Consider the following 25,358-nt stretch of genomic DNA (forward strand, 5'->3'; position numbering starts at 1 on the left):
ATAGGAATTTTATGTAACCTGTGACCCTATTTATATATATTAATAAGATGATCAATGATTTAGTTTTTTTCTTTCTTTTTTATTATAAAAGGGGGAATGGTCAAACACTAACCTTAGTTAGGTACTTTTAAACTTTTTATATTGATTTTAAAGATTTTTCACCGGACTTACAGTTGCAGTACATCAAAAAATAAATATCACGTTTTTATAAAACGAAGACATTGGCCATGAATGGTAACCATGGCAACAGATCATTATTTTCAATGAATACAAGATAATTAAAACTTTTTTGTTAATTTGTTGAAACAAGCCCAAAAACTCTGTTGTGGGTATTTTTTTTTTTAATTAATTGAAATACTCGCAAAATAGCATTTTTCGTGACCTTTGACCTTATTTATTTATCTTGGATGATCACTGAACTATATTTTTTTGTTTGTTATCAAAAGGTCTAGGTATGTTCTTATTCTGTTTGGTAAGCTATGAAATATCTTGATATTTAGATTTAGATATGTTTACTTAATTTGCACCTGTTGTTATAGTATTTGTTGTAAAAATTCTCAAAATCTAGAAGGTGGCCATTATTGGTTTCCATAGCAACATACCGTTTAAAACACGGAATATTAGTGCAAATTATCTGATTCTTTGGTTTTAGTTAACTGGTTTATCTGAAATGTATTTTAAAAGAAAATATTATCATTATCTTTAGAATTGTTTCTTTTTAGCAACAAATTGCGTTTTTTCAGACGGTTGATACGCCCCTTTCTGTACGCCCGAGGTCTAAATTTTGGGCACTGACCTATATTTTTTTTATGACAATGTATGAAGTCAGTGCTCTAAAATAAATAAAAAAGCATTTCATGAAATCGGGGATGAAAGAAATTTGAGGAATAAGAAACCTTAAATATAAACAACTTTGGATGGTTTGTCAATAATTATTAAGATAATTTGTTGATTGCTCCGATGAGTCCAATCTCAGTCTCAGGGGTTAAGCGTCATTTAATTATTGCAAAGTTATGGTGTAATTTCTCAACGCTATTAAAAAATTTAGAATTGTTAAAGCAATAATCGAAATATTTCCTATCACTGTTCAAGGTGGGCTTGACCTCTCGCATCTCCCCTCCAACCACATTACCCCTAAATTGCATATGGCGGGGCACGGCAAGACGGATGCTGCTCTAAGCCCCCATCCACTGTCGTGGTGGCGGAGAACCCAAACAAAAGTGCTCTAGATCTTAGTAAACCACTCCCGGATGTAGTCTTATGGCGTATTGAACGGCTTTTCTGGGACATTGAAAGACATTTGAACCCTTAACCTTGGCATTTCCCGGAGTCAAGGTCATTGATTAAAGATTTGATGTGTTTGATGATTTGATATAATGAACTTTGACCTTGAGTCTTGCACCTCCCTGGATTAAGTCACTTATGCATTTTAGGAAAGCATTTTGACCTTGAATCTTGTACATTGTAGCTCCTACATTACGACCAAAATCACTATAGAGTGGATGATGATACAGTTGTACTTTTTTGTCTTGCTGTTTGAATTAAGTCTACATCGGATTGCTTTGAAAAAAAATAAGATCAGTGTAAAATACCAGAGGTGCTATTCATCACCAAATAAATATTAACAAATTTTTTCAGTGTTCACTTACATTAATTTTATATCTAATATTGTGGTTTCATTAATATTCAAGAGTATCAATTTTCGTGGATAAATTAAAAATCACAGTTTCAAGGATATGTAAATTCGTGGCTATAGACCCTATCAATACAAAATGTTAATGGAAAATGCACTTCAATGAACATTTTATTTGATGGATTAACTTAACAACGAAATCCACGAAAATTTGTATTCAAAGAATATTGATGAAACCAGAGTATATTAACTTACCTAAATATTTTTTTATTAAATAGTTTTAAGAAACAGTTAATAGTTCATTTTAATGGCACTTTAATGAGTGTAGTTTAAATGTGGGACTTGCAATTGTTGAATATACTAATTGTTATAAGCGGAAACCAATGAATCAAAATATCAACACATACATTTCATTATTTTTTAGAAAAGTTGCATTCTTCTTTGTAGTCCTAAGAAATAGTTGGAAACACATGAAAATGGAAAAAAAACTTTTGTTGTGCATGTATTCTTTACTATCACAATGAATAAAATCACAGCCAATATCAGAATTAATATCACAGACAAGGTTACATTTAGAAGAACAATGATCTAAAGAGAACAACGATCTAAATACATGTAGCTTCACCTTCCTCAAATTCTTCATTTCGTTTTATAGTTCCTATACCTTCTTGTTTATGTTGCAAGCATTTCATAATGTATTTCATACGATTTTGAATAATTAATCTGCTTGTTACACGTAGCTCAAATGTTCAAGAACTTGTTTCAAAATTGGTTTACATTTTTTAAGGAAAATATGTATATTTACAATCATAACTAATTCTAACGTTAAACAGTATGAATTTATCCAATAACGGAAGAACAGATTTTATTATTGGTACTTGTGAGTAAGCAGCTTTTTCGAGATTCCGAGTTAAATGTTATTAATTGTACATCTTTTAAAAAAGAGGCTTACGAATTATTTTGACGAAATATATATTATACATGAAAAGTGAATGAAAAGTCTACAAATAACAATATCCAATAGTTTACATCTACAATCATATCTATAAGTAAATACCATTTAACATTCAAAATAGTCCAAATATTGATTGATATATAAAGTATAATAATAATTAATAATAGATAAATGATATCTAAATCACGCACCTAATAAAGTACAAGTGTAAAAAGTGGGCTATTTGAGTTTTAAGACCAGTTAGACCTTGGCCGAATCAGACACGACTAAACTACATGCTGGGAGGAGGCATGGAGTTAATGAACCCCTGGTATCCCCCGATGTAGTTAGGGTCCGGCATGTCGTCGTCATGGTTACTCTCTCTGGCGTCATCACTGTTGTTGACGTCACTGTTATGATCGTTGTTATCATTGTTTCTGTTATTTGAGTTTGAATTGGATCCTTGGGAATTACCGGTGCCATTTTGTGGCTGTATTGCCCTGTCATGTAGAAAAGAGATTGGTATAAACAATTTCATAGCAAATATGTCAATTTTACTAGAAGGAATTAGGCAGTTTTTCTATTCATTTTCTATTACAAAAAACGGCAAGAAGATAATACATTTTTAACCATGACCTTAAGTTTCAAGAAATGACCGTGGGTCGTGACACGCCCTAAGGCCATTATAATTATAATCAATCTTTAACGAAGAAAAAATAGTGTAATATCCTTTATAAGGAACTTCCAAGGTTTCTTACTTAAGGAAGATATAAACCAATTATGTACTTTTTATTCCAATGACATTGAACTTCTAGGGTTAGAGTGTAAACAACATATCTCTAGGTCATGGTTTCGGATCCATATGGGGCTTGTAGAATTTCCATCTCAAATTTTAACAATAATTTCTGAAAAGTTATTATTTCTGTTTGGCACCTTATACTTCAAATGACATGGGTCTTAAATAATACAAAAAAAAAAACATTTTAGTCCCCACCTTATTATCTAAGTACGGTAGTTTTCGTATGATTTACATGATCGATAGGTGCCAATTTCCCTAAGTACAAATATGCTCAAGTACTATTATTCAAAGCAATAATTTGATTGAAAAATTAAGAGATCTTGGACACAAATAATTTATATCTTCTGCCAAAAAACGCAATGGATTAAACTTCATCGTAGGAGCCAAAAGACCGAGAGAGAAAAAGCGTTTTCAAATATTTTCATAGTCATAATAAGATTTTTTTAAATATTTCAAATATCATTCATAGCATAAATATAATGGAAAATCGATGTAGAAAATTATAGTCGAAGATTCTCTTGATCGAATTATTGGTCGAGTACTCGTATACATCCCTGTAGATAACTATCAAAAATGGAACTAACAAAGATGATGTTGTTTTCTGATCGTGTTCCTCATACATAAACAACAGGTTTAGTGGCAATACAAATTATCAAATTCTAGTTAGAGAATTCGACTTTAATCACCCAGTTGGTCGTTTTAATTTTTTACACACATTTACACTTTGTGTGTTACTTGCCCTACCAACACAAATACTGTTGTTTATAAATAAGAAGCAAAGAGTGCTTTAAAGTTTTATAAGACAACTTTTTGCGGATAAAACTTTTATAAATCATGTCATGCACTTTAAAATTAAGAATAAATGGTGTCAAAAATTTAGCAGACTAACGTCGGCCAGAATCTATTTCAAAATAAATCGATGATGGATAAAAGATTGGATACTTGTATTTTGATAGAATAGTCAGAAGTTGTGTACAAATGTATTTATTAGCCCAGTCCTTGGAAGATAGATAGGTCGTCAAATTCCTGTGTTTGAATCAGTTGCTTAGAATAAATTATTATAATGGTTTTATTCTAATGAATTGCATAGTATACATGCAATTTCAGGGGAGGGGGAGATACCTAATCGTTTTTTAGTAAACAAGAGGTCAACAGGATTTGACGGCCACCCGAGTACCATAGCTCTTAGATTGTCATGTCCAGGGAGTATCATATGTCTGCATTTTATTCATTAATACAATTGTTTTTCTTTTAACTCTGACTACCGCCATATCAGTTGTCGATTTCTATTATTACACTAATCTACACAGAAAGCACTATTTATGCTACACCACATTCAGGTACAGTAAAATCTCGGTTTTTGGTTTTTCTCCTACCTGTGCAGGAGTAAAGAAGAGTTTTTAAAAAATTGCATATCTGGCACCACCTTACAAAATACCCGGGTGGTACATGTAAATAAATGAATATCACAATTTACATTTTTCTTACCATAGAGATGCTTTACACCAAAAATGGTAACAATTGACATCTTTTCAAAAAGGAGTTTAATGGACGATGCACAACGACGGACGAAGATCAATGACAATAGGTCACCAGAGTGACTCAGGTGACCTTAAAAGAGGACATGATGAACATATAACATCGCATTAAGATCTTTCGATTGTCGTCTATGGGAGCATTACGGAATATATTACCGTTATCGGTTATAATATTAGTGTTATGTGATGCTTGATTTCGCCAATATTTTTTAATTTAACTTGACATGTGTTTTATACATTTTAAGCTATGAAAAGTGAAATGACACTAATGTTTAACAATTTATAGAGGGTAGTTTGAGTTGAAATCGCTGAATTCAATGAAAAAAAGATAAAACCGTACATAGGAAAAGATGACAGTTTTCAGTGAGTTTGCACCATAATTTTAAAAGTTAGAGACGTTTTGTACTTATTCATGGCTGAAACATTTTATCAAAATTCACTCTAAATGTGATGGTTTTCAAACTGGCCAGTTTAGATGGCCTTTAAATGTTAAAATACACAAATAAAGGATTGCGATTAATTTCTTTATAAAATTGCTTTATTATATAGAAATCAGTAAAAAAAAATTATGTTTGATTGGAGAGCAGTCGTCGCCATAACTGCCTTGATAGTGTACCTGCATGTTAGTTCCTACAGCATGAATAAAATATTTGCAACATACCAATATCTAAGTTCAATTTGAATGTTTACATATTATTCGTCAAATTTAAACAAATATTTCACAGATTTAACCATACAAATATCAAAGGTGGAGAAACCTTAAGGTTACCTTCAACGCCTGTGAAAGTAGAGATACTATATGGCCAAATTGGCTCGGACCAAAACCCTTAACCCCTGACCCAAGAGCCATATATTTTTACAATTTCAGTAGGAGGTGTCATTGTCGTCATAACAATGCAATTAGTTTTTAAAGCACAGGTGGAAGGAGAAGAAATATATTTTAAAAAATTTGGCCCTCTTTGCATATTAGGCCCCGCCCATGAGAAACCAGGCTTTGTAATGTCATAAATTTCACGATTCACAACTGACCTTGTAGGTTTGAAGAAAACGTTAACACTGGGCGCCCTTGATTTAGCTTAACTGGATGTACAACTGGATTTACATTGGTGTAAACATTTTGTTTTGTATATCAAGTGCACTTAAATGGTGTAGTGTACTTGTACTAGAGAAGTTATAAATAAATATGGCGGAAAGGGGTGCTGTTTTAAAACTATACACGCTATAATTTGCGTCAATTTTGAATAAAGGGGAAAATGTATGTGTTTGATTACTAATTAAAGTTACTTTTATTCTGTTAATTATAATGCTCAATCTGATCACGTAACAAATATATCAAATATTAAACAATAAAAAATATTTATTTTCCTGCCAGGAAAGTAATGCCTCCTCGTGAATATCAATCTATCACGTGATATCGACAGCTAAATTTAGCCTATCATACCAAAACTGGTGAAGGGTCAACATCTTCATAATTGTAATAGTTTCACAAAGGAAAGGATTTTTTTAGAACAGCATAAATTTATCCGATATACGAGTACAAACAAAAGAAAAAAATACAAGCCTGTGAGTAGATATCGAATACTTCCTTTAAAAAAATGACGTAGACCTGTGTTTTCCCCTATGTGCTATTTATAGATTATATAAGTGTTAATGCAGAAGTAAGGGTATCGTGAATGACAAACGTATTTTACTCATTACACATGTATGTATTTCAAATTAACAACTGTTAAGCATATTAAAAATCAAGTTGGATATTTAATTAGGCAAACAATAACGACCACCTAGTTCTCCGCGGACATGCGAAATGAGGTCGGTTTGCTCTTCCTTCATCAATATTCCTGAAAAGCCTATTTTCCTGGCAGGAAAATTAACAATTAAAAATCTATATCTTTGAAACGAGATGGAATTCACCCTTGTAATTTACAGACTAAGGATAACTTTTATAAGTAGACAAACACATGCGTTTTCACTGTCATTCAAAATTGACGTAAATTATAGCGTGTATAGCTTTAACAGACAATCTGTTGTTCAGCGACAATGCAAGGCTTTTTTCTCATATATATGCAATAAAATAAAGGCATTTAAATTTAATTGCTTTCATACAAAAGACAACTTAATTGCAACTTCCAATCCGTAATATTACTTTAAATCATTTCTCAAGTTTCTAATCAAAACATTTGTCCGCCATATTGGTTTCACCTAACAACACATGCCCCTGACTCGATGTAGAAAAGTGCAAACCAAACCGCTACTCCACTGCACTTGATTTACAAAAGTGTACACGCTGTACACCTTTTTGGAAAATAAAGCGCGCCCATTGTAAAATTGTTAACGGGAGGCTGATGACAGAGGACGCACGATGACAGACGAAGACTAATAGGTAAACTAAGTGTTTCAAGTCGTTTAAAAATTGAGTCAAAAAGCTTTTTAATATCATCTAAGTCTAGAACCTTTTACATGTGTTGGCCATAGTAAAATGCTAATAGGATTTTTTTCATGCATATAACCGTTTTTTCACTGCATCGATTTAATCAAAATTATTAAACGGTTTATAAGACATTTACAAATTAACATTTTTACAAGGGATTTCATCAGATTTTTTTTATTTTCGTCAAGAAATTTTCTGTTGTGAATAAAGTCTGGTTTTTAACCGACATGCAATAACAAGGCATCAGTTACTAATAAGTCAGTGAAAATAGAAAACCAAAACTTAAAAAAAATTTTAAGGGGACTTACTTTCTAGTCAGTAATTTAAAGGCGGCAACTCCTGCAGCGGCGCCCACAATGCCTGCTACCGCCACAGCTGCCGCTTTCCAGGTCGACACAGAACAGGTAGGTTTGTTGTTCATTAAAAGGCATTCTCTGAGAACTCCACAGCTCAGCTTGTCACAATCTAATGCCAAAGAATAAATTATTTCAGTTTGATAAATCCTAGACCGTAAATTCGATTGACAGTTCTTAGAGGTACGTTTTATGACATTGAAAATATAATAAATTGAGGCGCACACAAAGATGCGCTGGTTTAAATTATAAATGCAACTTCCTGACACTTCTCTACATGATATCTCCAAACAACCAAATTATATCTATTTTAGATATGTAATATTTAATTCTAATTTTTTCCCATCAATTTACTGATCTAAAAGGTAATATGCATAAATGTATATATTACAATAAGCAACTTTTGTTACGTTTCAACTTTAATACTCTTAGGCCACACAAAGTTGATTTCTTGGTCTTCGGATTCTATGCCAAAAAAATATTTGGGCGAGCGGGTGATTATTTAATTTTAGAGTTTAAAAAAGGAAATTTGAAAATTTTTGGGCGACGTAAAAGAAGGGCAAGCGATTACATTTTATTTTTAAAATGTCATTTTTTCCGTTGGTATACATGTAAAACGGTGACTGTATTCGCCCTTGTATCAGACCCTCCTGATCGTCAATTTTATTCACACATCGGGCATTATTTACTTGTAAACCTTGCTTACAATCTACCAGGAATTTATTGGTATGACCAAAATAAAAAAGCACACTCATGACCAAAAAAAAGAGAACCAAAATGAAGCGAAAACGGTACTAAAATTCTGGGTGAGGAATTTTTTTTAATTAATATTATTGTTTTAAAAGCCCTTACGTACGTCCGCACGGATCCAGCGATCAAGAAATCAAATAAGTGTGACCTTAAGTATACTTTTCGTATTTTTCAGCACGGAGGCCCTACATTTTACATTTGTACAAAGATACCTTCATTAGCATACACAACTAAATGTATAGCTGCTCTGGGCCTTGTTGTTACATTTGTACAACGATACCTTCATAATACACAACTAAATGTATAGATGCTGTCATCCTTGTTCCGTGCGAATTGTAGACGTAGCACTGGTACCTTCCCATATCGGCTGCCTGGACGTCTTTGATAGTAAGGGAGGGGTTCTGTGGAGTCCCCCCTATATATTTCCCAGACATACTGGTTGATATGAAGATGTGATATGTATATGAATACCATTTCACCATTACTACTGGTGGGTATGATGCCGAAAAATTGCATGGCAATGTCACGTTGTTGCTCGCATTTACAGAATATGTGTAAGATCCCATCGGTACCAAATTTGGATAACCTGTTCAACAAAGTTAAGAAATTTATATAATATATTGGAAAATCTTTCCAAGTGAAGCCGCGATCAAAGAAGAAGATATATTGTCTTTTAATATCAGCCATAAATTCCAAAGTTGTTTAAAATATCATTTTTTTTCTATGAAATACACCATCTTGAATATGCGTGCATATATAGTACCAAGTTATACACTTTTATCATGTTTTCAAAAGAAAGGATAATGACGTTAACTTATTTTCACATTGTCTAATTAGGTAACTCTTATATCTGTTATATATTCTTTATTTCTAGGTTCTCTTATGAAAATAAATGTTTCATTTCAATTTTTGTGATATTTTTAAAAACACTTTCATATATAGCAAAATATGACTGAAACTGCACCTAAATCTTTATATGGAAATTATTTGTTGCTATTCAGACTTCTACATTCTATGTGTTAACATTTTAAAAAAAATCTCTGTTCTTTAAACCTGGCCTCAGATCCAGATGTATCATAGTTGCACTCTGGCCAATTCCTGCCGTATTTTGCGCCTGACATCTGTAGTTTCCTACATCCGTTACTTGAAAGTTCTTTATGGTCAGATAGGTGGTACCGCTAGCGCTGTAATTCGAAGTATCTCCAGTGTTTACCACTGATGTGACACCATTTTTCTGGTATAACCAGGTGATGGAGTAGCTCGTTGGACTTGAGACGTGACAATCAAGTTTAGCTGTAGACCCTGGCGAATGTTGAACACTACTATGAGGCCCTAGCCTTACATCGGGCAAACCTGCAGTTACAAAAGTGTAGCAGTTTGTTAAACGAATATATGACTCATAACCTACCCCGTAATCAATAGAGATATCAAACACTACAATTCTGTATTAAAATCATAGTAACTTATTTCATGATCTTATCATTAATCATTAGAAAACAAATTTGAAGATGGGTGGATAAGGCGTGTAAAATGCCCATACACGGTCGGACAGGCGACCCAAAAATTAAAGTATCAACAAATCTAATGGGTTTTTTTAAATAATTTAAAACAATATATATTTAACGAATCATTGATTTGTAACCTGTAAGTATGTTCAATACTCGGAATATGTTGACTCAAACAGGCGTATACGTATCAAAACCTGCAAATATTGTCATTTTTTAGAACTTCAAGGCATTTTCTTTTATAGGTTGGGTCTGTGCTCCATATTTTTCTCATAGTCCAATTAAGGTCTAATGGAAAACAAACAGATTTCAATCAACAAAAACGTGGAGAGATGACCCACTATACATTAAAAATATCATTTTGTATCCCAACAACTGAACGTATTGAAAAATTATACAAGTCCGGTAATTCGTGATCTAGCCACACATAATATTAAAAAAGCCGCCTTTATTGTGTCTGAAATGGCTCAGTGGTTAGAGTACCTGGCATAAGCTAACCGTATATATCTAGGGTTTTTATGTTACAGGTTCGATACCACCAAATTTTCCGACAATATTGTCTTCCGTCTTCAGCGGAAGACCCTTCTATTATTCTTCGGTTTCTTTTTCAATTCTATTATTATTAGGGTCTTCCGTTTCAAACGGAGTTTAAAAATTGATTTTTCCGGAAATTTTGATTCCGCGTCCTTGGTTTAAAAAATAGTGTAATGTTCAAAGTAAAATTAACTCGTACCAAAAATAAATGTTAAGTCGTCCTTGAACGCATTCGGATCTTTTTGTTAAGTCGATCTTGAAATCAGAAAGGGTTTTGTTAATTCGTACTTAAAATCATTCGGATTTTGTTAAGTCGTACCAGGAATAATTCGATTTTTTCATCCTTTTATCTTAGTTACTCTTGTTATTGGTTAAAGAGCTCTGCTTCTTACAGGAACTTCCAGCTTTACTTCCGACATTAACGGAAGATCCACTCGTTGCTTTGCAACGAGCTTTGCTCTAGTTATTATTATTATTCGGTTTTTTTTCCTTACACATTTCGTGCAGAAGATTTCTCGGCGATTACTCGTTCGATTTCCTTTAAATTTTCAGTAAAGATGCCCCGCCGTCTAAAGTTTGTACCGCCGGAATTCTTTTTAGATTCACTTCCGTTCGGAAGTTATCGTCATTTTACGATTTTTAAAAGTGAGATTTGATGACAGGTTTTTCAAAAATGAGTAAAGATATAAGGCTGACATTTTCAGAGATGATAGACCTACTGTATTTCTGGTGCGACACACTCAAGAAAATGTCTGCCGTCACTTCCTTTCGTCATAGGAAGAAAATTTTAAAAATTTAATTTTTCGACTTTTTTATTTTTCAATATTTCTTTTTTATATTTTAACAGTTGGTAGTGACCCTCTTACTGATTCAAAATATGTAATTTGTTTTAAAATCGATCTAGGCGTTCTCGAGAAATTAAGCGTCAAAGTCCTGAAGCGAGAGCCCGAGTACATTTGTAGCTCAGTCCATAGAGTTGTGGACATGGCTCAGGCGACCCGGGTTCAAGCCCCGAGTGCCGACATTTTTTTTTCTTAATGTTTTGCATAGATTAACAACTTCGTGTTAAAAGTCGTCTTTTCTACTCAAAAATCGGACGGAAGACCCACTCGTTGCTCGCAACGAGAACAATCTAGTTTTTCTTATTTTTTTGTTAAATATATTAAAAACTGACTATAGTTAGAAATTTGCTTTTGCAAAGTTGTATTATAATATATTTGAATAGATTTAATTGGGGAAAAATAAATTTAAAATTGTATTTCACTACTAAACCGAATGGACATTTGTGCCATCTTATTCCCCCATCTTCAAATTTAGAAAACTAAAACTTTATCTGTGATTTTAAAATGTGAAGCTACATACAGCAAATAACTCTCCAAACCATACTAAAAAGAGTCTGAAAAAAAGTCATTTAAGCATTAAATCATCATTTTACGAAGTATGTAGCATCATTACTGCAGCGGTACACACACACATATTGAGTAACGCGCGTTTGCGAGAAATGTATATGCACATGAATACTGTTGCAGTTACATGTATGAGACTATATATAGACTGATTCGATGACAAAATATCATAACGTCTTTATCAAGCGTTGAAATACGTTTTTGATCTGCAAATGCCGATTCAAAGGAAAAGGAAAGTAAAAAAAAACATATTTTAAAAAGAGATGTTTGTAAAACACGTATGCCCCCCTCCCTTAGAAACATCTGCGAAAAAAATGAACGGAAACTACATATAAATAAAATTCCAAGGCAAATAACTCTGTCAAAGAATGTTTGATTGCACCGAAAATTAAATTTGACCTAGATATTATTATGATATACCTGTATACCAAATTTCATTTCATAATGTGCATCCTATGCGAAGAAAATGAACGGAAACAGCAAATAATTGAAATATTTCTACGCCCAAGGGGCACAACTCTGTTGAAAATTGCTTCATCTTATCCAAAATGGAACCTGACCTAGATATTATTATAATAAACCTGTATATTCAATTTCATTTCAATATGTGCATTCTTTGCGAAGAAAATGAACGGAAACTGCAAATAATTGGAATTTTTCTACGTCCAAGGGGCACAACTTTGTCAAAAAATTCTTAATCGTACCCAAAATTATATTTGTCTAAGATATTATGATATACCTGTATACCAAATTTCATTTTTTAATTATGTGCATTCTGTGCGAAGAAAATGAACGGAAACTGCAAGGAATGGAATTTTTCTACGTCCAAGGGGCACAACTCTGATGCGATCGTTCCCAAAATTGAACTTGACCTAGATATTATTATGCTAAACCTGTATACGAAATTTCATTTCAATATAGGCATCCTTTGCGAAGAAAATGAACGGAAACTGTTGGTGGACCGACCGACAGACAACAGCAAAGCAATATGCTCTCCCGTCTTCGAAGAGGGTCATAATTATAAAATGAAGTGGTTTAAATTACAAATGTATGGTTTAAATGCTGTTTTGAAGATTAACTACATAATTTAGCTTTAATGCACGACTGAAGTTAGAGAAATCGCATTTACTCGAGGTTGACAAGATGTAGAACTCTTTTGTATTTAAACTAAAACAATAACCTTTTTAACTTTAATCCATCTATTTCAGTTTGGTTTACATGTACAATGTACACAGTGCACTTAAACCCGCTGAATATATACAATAAAAAAACACCGAGTTATGCCTTTTTCTGCTATTCAAATATCCGACGAACCAAAATTGACAATGTTTAGGCTCACAAGTCAATCTAAAGAATAAATATATATGTATTCATAAATATATGCATTTTTGTTAAATAATTAACATCTATTAATCTGCTGTTATTCAATGTTGTAAAAGATCTCGAGAAATACTTTTATTTTAAGTCAAGCTCTCCGCTAACTAAATAAGAAGGTTATAATTGTAATTGGGGTGTTTAAAATACATTCTCTACTTTTACAATATTATGCTATGCTATGGTATGCGATTTAAGTGATATACTATGAGATTTCAATGCCGTGTAATGAGATTTGTATGCTATCCTATGAGGAATTATATTGAAGGGTTCAATGATATGGTATGGTATGGTATGACATTCCAACAAAAACGCCTCCTTACACGGAAGAGTTTTAAACATTTAAAAGTAAAACTATTAGAAGCAAAAGTTACCCACTAATCTGCAATGTGAACATTTATTCTTTTTTAATAAAAGCATTTTAAACCGAGTTAAAACCATGTTCTATGTTATGCTATGGTATGATATGACGAATAAGAATCTATGAGATTGTATGCTATGCTATGAGGTTTCAGTACTATGCTATGGTGTATGTTGTAAAAGATATGCTTGAAATGACTGTACTAATTATGTCGAGACATTTTCTTTGATTGTTACGAAACTTTGCATCCGTTGACAATTGCCAAAACTACACGGAGATTCCTCGAACACTAATCTCCGATTTGAGATTTCAACGTTCATGCTCCGTTTGAGGTTGGTTTGCAATTTAGAGGAATGTCAAATACAAAAGAACGGTCTCAAATTGATACGGTTTCAAAATTTCCATAGTTTGCCGTTTAGATCAAATATCATGACTTGCTAATACTGACGCTATGTTGATTAAACAAACCGGAATAGATGGTATGACGTCATAGATTAATTTTCAATGGCAGCTCCCATAATGGCGGAAATTTAAATTAATCGATCGATTTGTTTTATTTATTCATTGTTCCAGGGAAAACAAATATGCTTTACAAATAAACAATGTAGCAGTTGATGATTATTTGATTTATTGTACAACATAGTTTTGTCCCCTTTTAAGTTAGATAATTCCATCTGAGGCACAAGCGGCCTTGATTCCACATCGCCTAAGCAGTAATATGCAAAAGTAAGCACTTCTGTTTTATGCCATTAAATAAAAACACATTGGAAAGGTAGTACAGTAAACCTTGAATTTTTTTTCGAATTTCTACACATATAAACGTCAAGCCCCTTCATTATTTACGTTTAATGAAAGATTTCTAAAAATTCTCTCTAAAATTCTATTTTAAAATTCAACGTCAAATTCCACTTAATCCTACTTTTGAGATTAATGATTTGACACTTCTAGAAGAAGACTTTTCAAAAATGCCAACAAGTCCTCAATGATTCATAATTATCTCCCCTCGAAAGAGGGTATGTCCTTTCATTTAAAAAAAAAATTGAATACGCTTCTTCTACGATTACTTTGTGTCTAGTTTAATAATTAAAATTGGCCTACCAATTCTGGTAAAACAATTTAGAAAACATGAAAAATTTAGACGGCCAGAGAGACAGACAAATAAGTTTTCAGCTAAGGGGAGCTGATACGAATCAAAGTATTGAAAGCCGGGCTCTTTTTGGTGTGTCTTTATGCATATTGTGTAGTATTGTGGAAAATTCATTCGCATTGTATGTGTCAAAAATGCATAGTCTTGTTTTTAAAACACGTTATTAATAAGAAAATTTTAAAAGATGGATAATTCTGTCAATTTTTTTTTATAAAGAATGAAATGCCAACACTTTTGACAAAACGTGGCTCTTTGTGTAACTATCTGGTATTGCGGAAGCTTTTACTTTGACGCTGTTTGGTTTTATGTTTACTTTTAAAGTTACTTTTTTGAAGCTATTTATAGTTACATTGGCAATTTGTCTGCCTACGGCCAGGACTTTCAGCAGAGCCCGGTTAAAACGATATTAAATCACCACACAATGATTTTGAACTCTTGGTTTGTGTCTGTGTAACCAGATAGCCATGCTTTGACCTTGATTTGTTGGTATAGTTATTACAAATTGGTCACTATGATACTTATATTTGGTAAGATTCTGCGCAATGAAAAGTGGTAAGGATAAATAACAGAATGAAATTGTTGACCTTTGTAGCACTGCGTAGTATTCCTGAATGATGTTGTACAACCAGGTACAATAATGTCCAAATTGGGAGTTTATAAATAAGTTTGAAGAGTCTGTGTCTGCATAGATAGGTCTTGTACTCTATACTGAGTTATGTTTCGCATGTTTTATATATTCTTTGTAACCTTTTGAACCATGAACTCATGTAAACTTTTATATATGACCTTTTAATATTGTACTTAAGCAATGCGCCATACTCAGGAGACTCAAAGCCTGCATCTCAACAATCTTAGTCTTAAATGTTGTTATTAAATCAAGTACACAATTCGGGCACAGTAAAACCCAAATTAAAAATACAAGTTATCAACAAATTGTCATTATTGGCGATCCTGTGTCTGCAATGAAGGCCCATAAAGCAAGTTAGCAATGTGTTGCTTTTTCCATCTATTTAACCTTTGCACCTTAAAGCCACGTAAGAACGAAAGTATTATGCGTAAGCGATGTCTCATACCCTGGTGGGGGACTCAGAGACCCGGGACTCGGAGACTCAAAACCTGCATTCATACTCTTAGATAAACAGTTCTGACAGTTTTGTTTCTTTAATATTTAGAGAAAAAAAATATAACTCTGGAATTTGAACACTAAATTTTCACTTATGGTCATCGTAGATGGGCCGAACTGTCATAAGTGAAATGATATAGTCCCCTGTAAAATGATGTTTGATAGAATTTCTTATTTTGGGGTTTATAATTCTATTTGAGATTTTTTGATAGAACTTAATTATTTAAAAAAGGCTCAGAATTTTTTTAGTATCAATTTGGATGTGAAATTGGGGATTTTGATTTAGATTTTGAATAAGAGATCTTTGATTTGGACTGCTTTTAATTGATGTTGTAACTGCTTGATAAACAACAATTGGACTTGGTGATTCCTAAGTTGAGTTGAACCTCAAGGAGATCAAGAAGACGAACGGCTTACATCTGAAGTTACATAAAGATATGCGACTTCGAATATGTCGTCTTAAAGTTGATTTTTTAACATGGGTATATCTATATATCTTAGTATGTTGTATGAAGAAATACATTACACATTGACTACTAAAATTGGAAATTTTGAAAAGCGGGTACAATACATTGCAAAACAAGAATACTGCTAAGCAGGCATCCATAATTACCACATTTTGTTTGTTGTGTACAAGTTCATTAAGAGCGTTTTCTTTTGGAACTCGAGTTTTCACTCTATATACCCACCTCTTGATGCTCATGCACAAATCAGGACGAACGGAAAAATCAACTCTATGTACTCTCCAAAATGGAGGTTGTCAATAACATTATGCACCGTAAATTTGAATATTTAAATTTCGAATAAAAATGAGATGTGTATGTACTTTTTCATTAATTTTTCCTTAAAAACATCAAATTAAATTATATAATACTTCATATTGTTGTGTTTACACTAGCATTTGAAAGTTGTGTTCCCCATTTGTACATTTTAAAAAAGGAACATCAGGTGTCGGTAATGAACTTAACTTTAAAATTAATTTTGTTATAAAGAGTTCTTACAATTTTTATAAGAATCAATAACTTTTATATAAATCGAAAATAGAAACATCATACCTTACTCGGTATCTGTACACTGTTTTTGAAAGACGTTTAGATAGAATTCGTTGTAAAACAAACAAATAGTAAAATATAAAATAATTATTTGTTTCAATTTTTCTTTAACTATGTACAACATATGTGGGTTTTTTTTATAATTACTTACGTACTCAACGATATAATACGTAAATTTAAAATCTTGAAGTCGTCTGGTGCATCCGTGTCCGCCATGTTGGAGAGTCCTTACCCTCCTTAGATAAAGTAAACTCTCGCTGTTTATCTCAAAAACTCGCGACTAGATACCAAACTCGAGTTCCAGAAGAAAACCCTCAATGTTATATACTTTAGATTACGTTGGGTATCTCGAGAAATGTTTTACTGATAATTTTAATCAAAGTAGTGAAGAGCTGGCGGGAGTTGATTTTATTAACCGGGTTTTCAAACGGAAAAATACGGTTATTAAAATAGTGAAAATGTCGGGGCGGCTGCCAAAAGGGTATCCTCATTGTATGGATAACTCCTCTTACAGTTTTCAAGATAGGAAATTGTTCTTTTGCAGATCAGTTGAACATATACCAGAGGTACGTGTGCATAAATTCAAACATTGTTCTTGGTCAAGTTTGATATTGGGTTCGATCGAGCAATTTTCGACAGAGTTATGGCGTTTTGACGTAGCAAATTCGAGTTATTTGCAGTGTCTGCTCATTTTTTTCGCAGAGGGTGCACATATTATATGAAATTTGGTATGCAGGTTTATCTAAATAATATCTAGGTCAAGTTTGATTTTGGGTATGATAGAGCAATCTTCGACAGTTATGCCCCTTGGACTGACAAAAATTCCAAAGATTTGCAGTTTACGTTCATTTTATTTGTGGATGTTTTCAAGGGAGGGGGGCATAAGTTTTTCACAAACATATCTTGTTCAAAGTGCGTTGTAACACAATAAATAGAATAATACCTGTAATTATTATAAAGTATGAATTCATAAAGTAGACGAAAAACACTTGGCTTTGCCTTTTTAAAAAGGGAACGTGATCAGTTAATGAACTTTTTTACCTGGCACGTAACAGATGGGGTCTGTAATCCCTCCTGGACAATGACACACGTATTTTCCAAACTGGTCTTCACAAGTTCCCCCATTTAGACAAGGTTCCCCAAGACAATCATTGATATCTACAAAATAAATTGTAAATAAAATATATATTTTTTTACTGTATATAATATTTTGTTTTCCTTTTTAATTTGGTTTTCAAAATTCAACTTAAGAAAAACAAATTGATACCATCTGCACACGTCCTATTGGATAATTCCTCCGCTATGAGATTGAGCACGTGAAATGTGGTCAAATATGTGTAGTCGTTGTGTGTAGCCACTGAGCGAAGCACCTGGAAATCTACACCTGTCCCAACACCGACGCAGAAGATGGTGACTCCCATTGCTTTTAGACGTTCGGCCTCGTCAGTAAGAGGGCTTTGGCCATCTGTGATTAAAACTGCTATCTTTACTGCATCCGATCTTGCACCTCTAGTTGTTGTAAAAGAGTACATTCGGGCATAGTCAAGAGCACTACCTATGCTTGTTCCACTAAAATATTGATCGAAGAAACTGATGCTAGCAATAGCTGACTGAATACTTGACACAGTTTGATATCGGTTCAAGGGAAAGATTTCTCTTGCAGACGATTCAAAATTTACCACGCTAAACTGATTTGTATCGCTTCCAACACTGAATTGGCCGACAATGGTGCTTACAAAAGATTTGATCCGCTCGAAATTGTGTTGGCCAATGCTGCTAGGTTCGTCATCAAGAAGAAAAACGATGTCCCCTTTTGAGGCACACGATCCTAAAAAAAGTTAAATAATTTCATTTGTCATGATATGGTTCCGATACTTCTCATGTCATTTTTTATGATGACTACATCTTCGTTCGCATACTGTCTTGAGATTTATGCCGCTTACCTGCTGGGTTTTTTTGGAGGGGGGGGGGTGTCTTAAGCCCAATTAACGAAATGTATGTAAAGTCGAGGGCTTGCCATGATCAAAAGAAATAATTCTCTAACCTGGCTGTTAGGTGAGGTGTATTTTCCTATGCTTTTTTTTAAAAGCAATGACCGCCAGTTTACAAATGCAGTTTTTGAATCAGATTCAAAGTATAAAAGTTTATAAAATCTAATGGTATAGACTAAACGGTGCAAAAATATTTTGTGATGGTATTATTTCTGAGAAGAAAATGTATCGTTATTCATGTTTTTAATCTTTTTAACGTGTTGAAGATTGACACGTCAGGATAAAACTATAGCTACAGGAGGTTAAGGAAAAAATAACCTGTTATTTAATAATCGAGTCAACCTTGAATTTCACGTATTGTAACATGTTGACATTTTATGAGTTAACATGCAAACGAGTTAATCTGTGTCCAACTTGCCTGTGAATTGCATTACTGAGTTAGCACATGCTACGATTTTATGTACAGTGTATATCGGGCTCGGTGTTCTGTCTTTGTACCTACTTGATTAAATGTAGTTTAGATTTGAGCATACTTTTGTACAATTGCTTTCCAAAAACCTTGCCTGACTAAACAAATTTATTTAATAGATGCATGCATGTATCAATTAGGCTATCTTATCAGAAATGAATTTTAATTTTCGCTGCTGAACATGTACATATATATCACTCAAAAATCAATTACTTTATCAATTCAATTTTTTAGGAATGTACACATATCATATCAGTGCATGTAAGCTTAAAAGCTGGAGATTAAATAGTCATTTTTTTTTAAAATTTGTATTTGTTATATTAAGATGCAAAATCAACTGAAGGGCATTTTTAAAAATCTCCAACCAGTTTCATTTATTATATAAAGTTACGAAAAGTGTCTGTTGCAAAATAAGTGGGAGCGGGAAGCAGTCCCCCTTACCCCAACCCCCGATGCTACATGCCTGTGATGTAAACACAAGGTGCGCTTTGGGGTATTCGCATGATCCCAACGGACTCGTCCACTAAACGGCGCGCAAAAACTAAGAATGAGACATTATGGCGCGAAGTCCTGCTTTACCATTCATGCAACGGCTGAGATCTTGATCCAACTGTTTAAATTAACCCATCCATTGGCAGAGATCCATGGGGAGGGGGTCAGATGATTTTTTTTTGACATTTGTTTAGTAACAGCTACATACATGTATACGAGTAATATAATCTATCGAATTAACAAACACACTTGATTCGTAATTGTTAAATGTAGTAATGTACATTTAGTAAGGCACGGGAATTATGACCCCTTTTCAGGATTTATGAAATCGCCCAACTAAACGAAAATCCGGTCACACCCCGCTTTGGCGATTTAGTTCCTCCAGTAAAAACTCCAGCTGTATAAATTTTTATTTGTTTTAATCCAAACAGATAACTTTGTTAAATAATGATAATTTAACAACAATTCTTACTGACATTGTAATAGACAATATGTTACAACTTGATGCGATGACCCCCCCCCCCCTTTACCACCGTTAAAAATGGTGGAATGCTGATCTATTTTTAAATCAGGATTACATACGTGCATTGTATGGTGAACATCCCTTTTACCTGTAAACTCTTGCTCGCTGTTTTTATTACATCCCATATATCATTTTCATCAATTCTGAATGTAAATGCTGCGCCTTAAACATGCATCAGTTAGTCTTTTTTGTGAATATCATGATATTGCTTGCTCCCATTGTCTGCACTGTTTCGAAGAATGCAACTTTAAAACCTTAGATATGCCTGACGTAATGACGTCAGGCAATAAAATATACGAAATATGATAGCGTAGCAACATTAATATTGAAACTTGATGTCAGAAATCGAGAACTTAGGAGTATCACCCGTGCTTGCGGGACATAATTTATATTTTCACTTTCAAAATTTTTATTCGTTTGTTTCATTTACTTAATTTTTTTTTTTAATATATTTTTTCGACTAGAGTTAATGTAAATTATTAAGGATTTTGTTTCAGTGTTATATATTGCCCCCCCCCCCCACTTTTACTGTAAATGGAGAATACTTTATATAGTTCTGTTCCTTCGTTTGTCTATACATCAATCTGTTTGCATTTCCGGTTATCATAAATAAATTTTACAGCAAACTTTTTTTTTAAAAAGATCTTCGATTTTTACGATGATTTTAAAAAAGTCTAAGTGAAAATTATTATTAAGAAATAAATCAAGGTTTTAAGTAATGGTGATTCTTCCTTTCGGAGGACTTCTGTCTACATGAGCCAAACTCTTCACTTAATGGTTTTTATTACACAAGGATGTTTATACAAATATTTTCTTTTCTTTTTTTTCTTTCTTGACTTAAGAATTTAATTTTTTTTTTCTCCGTTACCAATGCATCGGGACAATATATTAACAATAACATTGATTTTGGTATTAATACATGTATCAGCTGCTTAATTATGAATAAAAAATAGGAGAGGATTCCTGGCCTTCTTATGAATTATGTAATTATAAATCATGGTAAGTAAAAGGCTATCCCCTCTTCGCATTACGGTTCTTGTTGATTGTTTCATTACTTCATATTTTAAAAAATCATTGAAATAATTTTGATTTTTAGCATCGAAAACGAATATTTTAGCCATCAATGTAAATTAGATAAACGACAGTGTCACTATATTGTATTAATAATCATTATGATAAAGAAATAAGAGAACATACTATACTCACCATCTACATAGGACAAAAGACTGGACCATATAATCATTACCACAATATTGAATACTTTCATTCGTCGCCTATCATTGCAGGAAATCATGTTTATGTTGGTCTTTGGCCTTCGGGCTAAATGTGCACCTTTTGCAAAGAACTGTCGATTTAAATACAAGTTGGCCAATATATTTAAAGAGGGGTGTTTCTTTTCAAAGATCACTCGTTGGCGACCAAATAAACGTCATCACCACAATGGGACCAGTACAAAAACAATCTAATACATAATAATTACACGTCTTATGCCATCCATTTATTAAGTAAATTTTCTGTAATTGTAAATAACTACTTATAATAAGTATATTGATATACTTTTGGCAATTATTTTAATGTATAACGTTTCATTCATTCATTCAATATTTTATTCCTCTTTTCAGAGAGTACATGGAATGTATGTTATTGAACAAAATCAAACATGCATATTATACAACAATTATGAAATATTTATAAAGAGATACAAAAATATATATATATATATACATGTTTTAACAAGTGTGAAAATGTGAATATTATAATTGAAAGGTGAAATATATCGTGCTAAATAAATTCAATGAGGTGGTTACAGAAAAAAAAAAAATTACAACGATAATAATAAATATATATATATATGTACAGGACTACTGTGTATCATTGACTGTTCTTTTATATAATGCAAATACCTTAATAAGATAGTTTCCACATAAAAGTATGAGTTCTTTTTCATTTTGTTCCGATAATGGGGTGGCTGGGATTTTACCCAATAGATATGAGTACAGTTCCTCCTCGTCAAGAGCGCAAAGTTCAGCACAAATGCCCAGATCGAAGTTAATTATATCACTCCAGAAAATGTCCCTGTTTGTGGAGAAGTACGCGCAACTACAAGCAACATGCTTAAAAATGTCTGTGTATTGAGTGTTGCATAGTTGACAGGTGCTTATATTTCTTGTAGGGGTAATAGTCCAGAGTTTTGATATAACTTTGATTATATTACTTTGTTGTGCCGACCACGCAAATTTCCAGATTCTTGGTAAGCCCGTTCCATTATGGAGTATAATAAATCTTGTAAAGTCCGAATCATGAATTGTTCGATTAGTCCATTGGTGACTTTCGTAACGGAAGATTTCCGACTTTATCATTTTTTTCCATTCGGTTTTGCTCGGGAAGATACCTGTTTCCAAATAAGAAGTAAGATATTGTTCTAAAGAATATTTGTGAAGAATTGAGAATATATCTTTAACATATCCAAACGATTTATCCTGCTTGTCGTTCAAATATGTAAACAGTCTGAAGAGGAATATTTTTTTTACTAATATGTCATGGGAAAAATTACACAGTTTTTCAAAAAACAGTAATTTCTTTTTATCAATTTCTGATGTGATGGGTCTTAGACCTACTAGACTTTCACACATATCCGATCGTGTTGATGTTTTCAGGCCTTGAATGTCTTTGACAATAAAGTGTTGAAATTTATTTAATAATTGATAATCCTGTAGTTTAAGTTCATTCCAAATTTCACAGCCATAAAGTGTAGAGGGTAATACTACTTTTTTGTAAAGATTCACAAGAGTTACTGGGTTAGAGTTTCCAGACGACAATTTTTTTATTGCGTAATATGAGCGCCGGCCTTTGTCGCATGCTTCTTTTGTTCTAGTAATAGATTTAAAATTGCAGTTTTGGATTATGCCAAGATGGTTATAATCTTTTTGTATAGGTATAATTTCGTTTCCAATTAACCATTGGTGCGTGAAGTTAGTTTTGGGATTTTTTCCAAACACTATTATGCATGATTTTCCAGCGTTGAAAGAGAATCTCCATTTGCAAGAATAGTAGTACGCTGTATTAAGCATGGTTTGAAGTGAGTATGGGTTTGAAGATAGACAAGCAATATCGTCTGCAAGGGCTGGGGTTGATGATTTGATTCTATTGATTCCGAAGTTCTCATTTATGACTTCCAGCTCGTTAAGTAAGTCATTAATGAAAACTGTATATAGAAAACCCGATAAGACGCCTCCTTGACGAATTCCTTGTTCTACAGGAAACCATTTTGACTGTTGATAATTTACAATCACTGCACTTTTAGTATTGATGTGACAGTCGTCTATTAGCATCCATAGCTTTCCTTTTATTCCTATATTATTGAGTTTGTACAGTAAACCTTTTCTCCAAACTGTGTCGAATGCTTTCCGACTGTCTAAAAAGCAGGTATATACATGAGATCCATTTTCGATGTAATGATGTATTGTTTCTTGAAGGTTGAAAGCTGCAGTTATAGAACTTAAGCCTTTACGGAAGCCCTGTTGCTGGGGGTTAGGAAATAATTCTTCGTTAGATAAAGTGTCCATAATCCTAGTGTGGATAATTTTTTCGAAAACTTTAAATAAAGTCGATAGTAATGAGATAGGTCGGTAGCTATCCGGAGATGTTTTTGGTTTATTTCCACCTTTATATATTGGGACAATAAAGCCTTGTTTCCAACCAGAGGGGATTTGGCCTAGATTTAATATACTATTAAACAAGACACATAAGTATTTAGACAGAACTTCTTTTCCGTGTATTAGGTGTTCTGACTGTACTTTATCTGGTCCAGGAGCTTTTTTGGATTTTAATAGTGAAATTGAGTCAAGAACTTCTTTTTCCGTAATGCGGTCATCCGGACAGAAAATAGAATTTTGAGTCTCTTGGGATTTAATATTATTGTATTCATTGATGATACTGTTGTAGAAATCATTATCAAAGGTATAATTTTGTTCAGTTTGATATATTGTGGAAAAGTATTCAGCAAATACCGAAGCAACGCTTTCTGGTGTGTTACCAGTCCGATCTGCAAATTGTATTTCTGGATATATTTTTGATTGACGTGGTTTTTGACGACGAATGAGTTTCCAAAATAAGCGAATGTCGATTCCTGCAGCGTTGTCAATGTCTTCATAAGTTTGTTTGATGTATTCTTCAGAAGCGCTTTCTTGGCATTGTCGAAAATGTCTTTTTTTACGTTTATACTCTGCATAAGATGGGTGCTGCATTCCTCGAGGTTTTCCTTCCTTGACCCATTTTATTCTGGATTCCATTTCGCGTTTATGCGCCTCCTTAACTGTAGTGTTCCAGTAGGGTTTGGTATGAGGATTATAGGAACACGTTGGGATAGTTAGAGTAGTACTTTTTATTACAGCATTTACGATTGTTGTAGTGTAAAAATCTATTTCATTCAGTGACATTTCATCTTTCTCTGGTGGAAGATGTTGGTTTAACTCTGTTTGCAGTTGATTACAATATGATTTTTTTGAGTCCTTACATATCCTGTGCCATGCGGGCCACTTAGTGGTGTTTGGTAATAGGATATGGGGGTTCTCTACAATCTCAATTTTAGCAATCACAGGTAAATGGTCTGACGTGTTTGATATTACACCTTCGTGAATAATATCATAATCTACTAGGTGGTTCTTCAACGATTCACTGACAAATGTGTAGTCTAACATTGTCTTACATGGTATAAAAGTATATACATCTTTGCATTGTTCAACATTATGAAAAGGAAAAAACAGGTTGTTTTTTCTGTAAAATGTTACAAGTTCTGCTGATTTATAGGCATTTGTTCTTTCAACATCTTTTTGTTGAAGGCTACCATTCATGTCACCAGCAAAAATAACATGGCCATGATTAGAATAGATTGTATACAAGTCGTGAAGTACATTTAGTTCTTCTCTATATTTATCTACATCATT

At 33.1% G+C, this 25,358-nt stretch overlaps 1 protein-coding gene across 1 annotated transcript; it reads right to left on the reverse strand.

The window, feature by feature from the left end:
- Nucleotides 1-2,172: 2,172 nt before the first annotated feature.
- Nucleotides 2,173-18,358, reverse strand: LOC117687229 (MAM domain-containing glycosylphosphatidylinositol anchor protein 1-like). The gene is made up of 6 exons (XM_034463478.2): nucleotides 18,205-18,358; nucleotides 17,979-18,095; nucleotides 9,489-9,788; nucleotides 8,716-9,021; nucleotides 7,641-7,797; nucleotides 2,173-3,067 (listed from the first exon to the last, which is right to left on the reverse strand). The coding sequence occupies exons 1-6, from the start codon at nucleotides 18,356-18,358 to the stop codon at nucleotides 2,860-2,862; spliced, it is 1,242 nt and encodes a 413-aa protein (XP_034319369.2). The 3' UTR covers nucleotides 2,173-2,859.
- Nucleotides 18,359-25,358: the final 7,000 nt, after the last annotated feature.

This window comes from Magallana gigas, chromosome 5 (genome assembly GCF_963853765.1).
Source record: "Magallana gigas chromosome 5, xbMagGiga1.1, whole genome shotgun sequence".
Lineage (NCBI taxonomy): Eukaryota > Metazoa > Mollusca > Bivalvia > Ostreida > Ostreidae > Magallana > Magallana gigas.